At 33.6% G+C, this 6,460-nt stretch overlaps 1 protein-coding gene across 2 annotated transcripts in view; it reads right to left on the bottom strand.

Moving 5' to 3' along the window:
* Positions 1 to 6,460, bottom strand: part of AHCYL1 (adenosylhomocysteinase like 1) — a 54,726-nt gene that overhangs the window by 2,322 nt on the left and 45,944 nt on the right. The window contains exons 11-16 of one of the 2 annotated variants that reach the window (XM_070745106.1): positions 4,006 to 4,076; positions 3,611 to 3,705; positions 3,426 to 3,524; positions 2,843 to 2,911; positions 1,180 to 1,258; positions 219 to 339 (exon numbers count right to left, since the gene is read on the bottom strand). In XM_070745106.1, coding sequence (XP_070601207.1) covers positions 219 to 339; positions 1,180 to 1,258; positions 2,843 to 2,911; positions 3,426 to 3,524; positions 3,611 to 3,705; positions 4,006 to 4,076 — 534 coding nt within the window. Of the gene's footprint in view, positions 1 to 214; positions 340 to 1,179; positions 1,259 to 2,842; positions 2,912 to 3,425; positions 3,525 to 3,610; positions 3,706 to 4,005; positions 4,077 to 6,460 lie in introns of those variants that run through there. The other variant, XM_070745108.1, reaches the window with a different exon arrangement.

A 6,460-nucleotide genomic window follows, 5' to 3' on the forward strand; every position in this document is an offset into this window, starting at 1 on the left:
CAATTTGTTTTACTTTTTATCTATGTTTAAATTCAGCTTTTATAACCACATCATCAGGGTTAGGTTAGGTTAGGTTAGGTTAAAAAAGATTTAGGTTAGATAAAAAAGCCAACAACAATAATTTATCACCAAGAAATGATGACACCATTCTATTCATTCTGTTGTAATAAACTACAGCCATTAAATCTCTTTCTCATTTTAACTCAGGGAGATCTTACCTATAATAGTTTGGTTTGAAGGGCCCATTCTTATTGAGTCCCAGATATTTTGCTTGATCATCTGTTAGTTCTGTCAGATGAGCATCAAATGATGGCAGATGTAAGCTGGCAACATATTCATCTAGGAAGGTCAAAAACAGATAACTATTAGTTTAAGCTTTAAAAAAATGTTTATACTGCCTCAAAGCTTTTAAGAAGCTGATCTGAAAAATAGTCTCTATCATTAGTCTCTAGATGAGGCCATCTGCAAGGTCTAGCAGGGCCATTATTACAGATTGCATAAACACTGTAGCAGAAGGATAATACGCTCAGTATTTTCTTGACTTTTGCTCCATCATTCTAATATGGATATTTTTATTCTTTTACATTTTGATTTTGAAATTGAAATGATTTAAGAGGTAAAAGGATCTTGACATTCCCCATTATAAACTCAAGATTGAATTTTAAAAAAATTCTAATTCTTACCTAAAAGCATAGTAGTTGTTTCTACTTTGTATTTTTCAAATTGAAGATGTTTCATTAATGTACTAATTAGCAACTTTTTAGTGCACCATGAAAACAATTATTTATGAAATTTCATCAGATTTTATGTAATTTCTTTTTCAAATTTATTTTGTTGCTGGCAGCTCTTTTAAATACATATCTTTATCTGACAGTTTTAATTGCATGCTAAGTTTCAGAATCCGGATAATAAAGTACAAATGCACTAAATAAAAAGTAATTAAAACCTTTTGATTTAAAAAAAATCCTATTTATAAAAATAAGAATTAAAATGGCTTAAAGCTTAATGGTCTATGAAATGTGTAGGTAATACAAATCACAAGTTTACCAAACTATAGGTGGATAGATAGACAGTCAAGATAGACAGATATGGCCTACATTTCAAAGTCTCTTTCAATACAGAAGCTATTGCTTAATAATCAATGGATTACATTTAAGAAGTCATAGATTATTTGCTTACCCATCTTTTTAGGCAACAGGTATACATCTTGTTTGTATCTTCCCTCAGGAGCATTGTAAAGCTCAATCAAAGCCAAAGCCTATTAAGATCAGAGAGATTCTGAAATTAACAATAACTGTAGCATTTATAGTGATGCTCTGATATGGCCATGATAAAACATTTATTTAGAAATATTAAATATACTTTAAATGCTGGATTGTGGGACTCCTAGCATTTAGGGATAACTGAAGAAAGTGCTAAAGTACTATTATATATGTAGATCATCAGACAGATGGAATATATGTGTGTGTGTGTGTGTGTGTGTGTGTGTGTGTGTATTATATATCCATACATACATTATATATAATTTTAGACAAAATACAATCTAAATGAAAGGGAAGAAATATCTATATTTTTCCCATAATGCACAAGTAGTGATTTGGGAAAAATGAGAACATTATTAAGGTAACTGTAATATTTGAATTGAGATATGTAATTGAAGTCATTTAACAGAAAAAAAACTCTCGCCCTTAATAGTTTTTATACAAATCAAGTATGTTTTCCAAGGTGTAAGTACCAAAACAATGCACCGTTAACTGCCTTTAAAGAAAGACAATTTGGGCAATGGAATGAGATAGTAACTTTAATATATTGTCGAAGGATTCATTATACAGGAATGAGTTTCACATTTCTAGCAACTTCATTTTTTCTTATAATAAAACACCCGATACACATCGGCAGGAACAGGAATAAATAAATGACATTTAATAAATAAAAGAAAGCTGAACACTCTTCAAATACGTAATGGGTGGGGTTTTTTGCAACCAGCAAATTCTGCTTCCTGAAGTTACTTATTTTTCAGTTGCAGGTCATCTTAGTTTTCATACTCTACTTAGGAACTTAATTTGTTCTGCGACCAGTTTCTTAAGTAGAAACTTTCTTAAGTAGAAGCATTTTTTCCAATAGGAATCAATGTAAAAACAAATAATAATAGAGCCGTTCTTAAATAGAGGTACCACTGTATATCCAAAGTCTGAATTGTAGAAAATTTATTCTTTGGTGACTGCTGCAGAATGTATATGTTTCATATGCATGCTAATGCTACAAATAGGCTTAGGACCATATTATCTTCGGGACCGTCTTCTGCCTCATGTATCCCAGCGGCCAGTTAGGTCCTACAGAGTTGGCCTTTTCCAGGTCCCGTCGGCCAGACAATGTCGACTGGTGGGGCCTAGGGGAAGAGCCTTATCTGTGGTGGCCCTGGCCCTCAGGAACAAACTCCCTTCAGAGGTACGTACCACTCCCTCTCTCCTGGTCTTTCATAAAGCCTTAAAAACCTACTTCTGTCAGTGGGCATGGGAACCGTGAGTGATGAGACTGTCTCCGGCCGATACTAGATATGATTGGACTGGATGAATGTGTGTTAGTGTACATGGGATCTTTTAAAATGTTTTTTAGTCAATTTTCATAATTTTTATAGTTATTTAGATTTCTCATATATTGTTATATTTAATGTTGTACGCTGCCCTGAGTCGCCACGAGAAGGGTGGCATAGAAATCGAATGAATGAATAAACAAACAAACAAACAAACAAACAAATTTTTTCTATTTTCTTTCTTCAATCAATACATTGCAAATGCAGACTAAGGCAAAGTGTCTAAATTAAGTATTGGCGACTGAATACCTGAGTGGTAGCCGTAATGGACAGGACAAAAGTAGGAACAGTTGAACAGCTTAGATTGAGAAGTCGCCCCTATGTTAAAAAACAAAACACTTCTGAGATAACTGCAAGTGGTAAAGATGGATTAGAACTGTTAAAACTGAGGACGATACTTTAGTTTCAATTTACTTTACAAAATACCTACTGACTAGAAATGTAGAGTTGATCTGAAATTATTAAATAATATCTTAAATCTTTTAAATCCTAAAAAACTGAGATAGTCTATACAATTTAGATGTGTGGAAATTAACTCATCATTGGGAAAATAATCCATTTCAGATGTTAAGGTTAGCTGAACCCAAAGAGAACCACACAAAGTAGAAATAAGGGCCACATCCACATTGACCTTGTTGATTTAGCATTTTTGCATAATTGAAATACTCTGAATTGTACAAAAAAGTGATTTTTTTTCAGTTCCATAATTGCTTGTCAGAATAAATCATTCTTATTTGTAATTATTTATACATAGGTACAACACCATGCTATTTTTCACTATCTTGGATCTTGAGAAACAATTTAAAACATACCTGAATCTTTCTACACATACCTCAGCTAGTAGAACAACTCGTTTGCCATCAGGCCAGATTACATGATCCACCTGAGAACGTACCCGCTCCCATGTAAGTTCTGGGGTACGAAGACTAGCCTAAGAAAGGAAACATTCAGAGTGGTTAAACCACAGCATTTCATTAGGAGAGGAAAAAAGAGAAACCAAGGATAATAAATACTCACCACATCAATTTCAGTATTGGAATGTCCCATGTTACATACAATGCAACTATTCTTCATTCGATCCAAATGTTCTCTAGTCACCACATTCTTATTTCCTACATTGAAAAAAGGGACCTATAACAAGCTGATGATTTACTTTAGCTATCCTATTTTTCCTTTTCCCGTCCCTTCATTTTTAATTCCAAATTTTACATATAGAACAAAACAGCAAGTTACATAACTAATATTTCCCAACACTTTGAAGATTCATACATTATTTTAATGTTGAACTTTGAGTAGGGAAGTCTAATCTTTAACATTCCAAAAATAGAAAAATAGAATTTTAAAATTTCTCTGCTAGGAAATAACATGAACTTGAAACAGGCACATTACTTGTCCTTTTCAGAATGCTTTACCTGTGCAGGTTATTACTATATCCATCTGACGAATTACTTCATTGAGTTTCACTACCCGGAATCCATCCATGCTACCACACAGAAATGAAAGAATAAAGGAACACTGATCAGAATACTGCAAAACAATAGGATGAACAATTTATCCATCTAATCAACTTCTCAAAATCAAATAAATTTAGAAATATTGCAGCATAACTGAATATACCTATAGTTGACACAAAGGTATTTTCAGAGGGATCAATAAAAATAATTTTACTGTTACTGAAATGTAAAGGAGTTCTTCATATACATTTATAAGTTAGATACAGTACCTGAATTAATAAAACTATGGTAGGTTTATTCTTATTGTCAAAGAATCCAAACCAACTTGTTTTAATATGTTTTAAAAAGCAAAAAACGAAAAATATCCTATGAGATACACAGATTCCCACATGGGAATTAATGCACTTCCAATTCTCAATGACCAAGTACCATTTTCCTTTTCGCAATTTGGTTATTCATTTCATAGATTTCATTGATTGACATTGCTTGAAACAGCAGCAATAGGGTAAACAAACCAAAGTAGTCCAGAACAGCTAATATCAGGTTAAGGCTGATATTACTTGATTGCTATTGTGTACACTAGAATAGATATACAATACTGAAACTTTGTTCACATAAAATAGTATTTTGCCAACTCTGAAAAAGCAAATAAAATGCATGACACCCTTAAAAGAGTAATACGCAAGTCAGAGGTTCAATACTCAGCATGATCTGAGTCTTTCTAGAATTCAAGTTACATTCCATTCTATTCTATTAAAAAATAACTGTAGAAAAGTTAAATAGCCACACCTGTTAAATAGTTATTGTATCATGAAGTACCTTTCTAGTAGCTGGAAGATGGATCCAAAAGAAAGGATTCCCACTTACAATAGCTGGAAAATAAGGCCTAACACTTCTTCCTATCCTATGGATGAAATACCCTCAATTATATGCATTGACTTTAAATGAGTACATTCCTCCTTCTGTTTCATGAACTATTTCATAGTAACAAGGCTTGTCAATGGCAGAGAATACATGGGAAACAAGAATAATGTAAAACCACTAACAAAAGCACAGAAGTACCTGGATGTTTGGATTTTCTCTATTCACCTCCAGTACACTGGGACTGTTGAGTCCATCATTTTTTTGATAGCTAGAAAAGTATTTCATGATAAAGCTTAACTAGTTTTCCTAGTTACCAAAGATGAAGCTGACAGGAAAGAACAAGTAACCATGCAGTACCTCCAGATAAGTCATTTATAATTGTTATAATCTTTTTTGTAACACCGGGTACCCCAAAGCTGCATCTGTACAGATGGACTTATTTATTTTATAATGTATAAGAAAGGTTGTTAACTGTTCATAGAATGCCTCCCTACAAAATATCTAGTACTGTTGTTAAAACTATTGCTGTAACTGCAGTTACAGCAAGAGGAAGGGTGCTTCTTCCGGCTGGCTGGTAATGGTAAACAGGACATCTTCTAACTGATCTGCAAATAGTGGATCATGTACTGCAATTCCTCCTCTTTGATCTCTTTTGAAAGAGACAAATTACCAGCTCTTCCCAGACTTGTGTTATTTATAAAAATAATAAAGGTGAGATTTAAAAAAAATCTAACATAAACATTAAAAAAACCCCCCTCTAATGTATACCTAGTGTGGACCTAAAAGTCTTGCATATGCCATATGCATTGTTTTGGGGATGGTGGGCGGAGGGAAAGAATCTAGATAAAAATAGACTTGACCTTGGTTATAAAGCAGGAATCTAGCCATACCACCAATTTCTTGCTGGTAGATTGGTTGCTGATGCTATAATTTGCCTTTACATTGTTTAGCATCCGGAAGCTCTCACTTTTTAGCTTGGCTCAGCTTTTTTGGGCTAGCTTTGAAACACTACTTTCACCCCATGTTTTAAACTTCAGCTGCCAAGTAGCTTCTTGTCTGTTACCTATTATTGCCTGACTGATCAGCTTGAAGATGGTTGGTCAGAATGGCTTTGTTATTCTGTGGGGCAGGAAGAACTTTTATGAGCTCCCTTCTATTTAGAAGAGATGGATTTAATCCTTTCCTTAAGATCCATCTTCAGCAATGAAAAAAAATATTACATTCATAAAAGTTAATGGACTGCATGTAATTTTACTCCTTTGTTTACAGGATGGAAAAGCCACAATTCAGTCCTAAGTTGTAGCGATGCTCTTGTTCCAAATGGTAGGCAAGACATCCATCAAGGTGTGCAGCAGATCTTCAGGAAAAATCTTAATCACAAAGTCCTTAAAAAACTAATTTGGGAGTGCACACCCACTGAGGTTTAAACTTCTTTACAAAGATAGCTTTAATTTTAAGTTCTAGACGGGAATTTTTAATAATCAGTTTCATTTCAATGTTCTGAAGCGGTCACCAGCAGACCAACCAAAAGTGATAAAGACAGCTGAAT

Source organism: Erythrolamprus reginae, chromosome 3 (genome assembly GCF_031021105.1).
Source record: "Erythrolamprus reginae isolate rEryReg1 chromosome 3, rEryReg1.hap1, whole genome shotgun sequence".
Classification (NCBI taxonomy): Eukaryota; Metazoa; Chordata; class Lepidosauria; order Squamata; family Dipsadidae; genus Erythrolamprus; species Erythrolamprus reginae.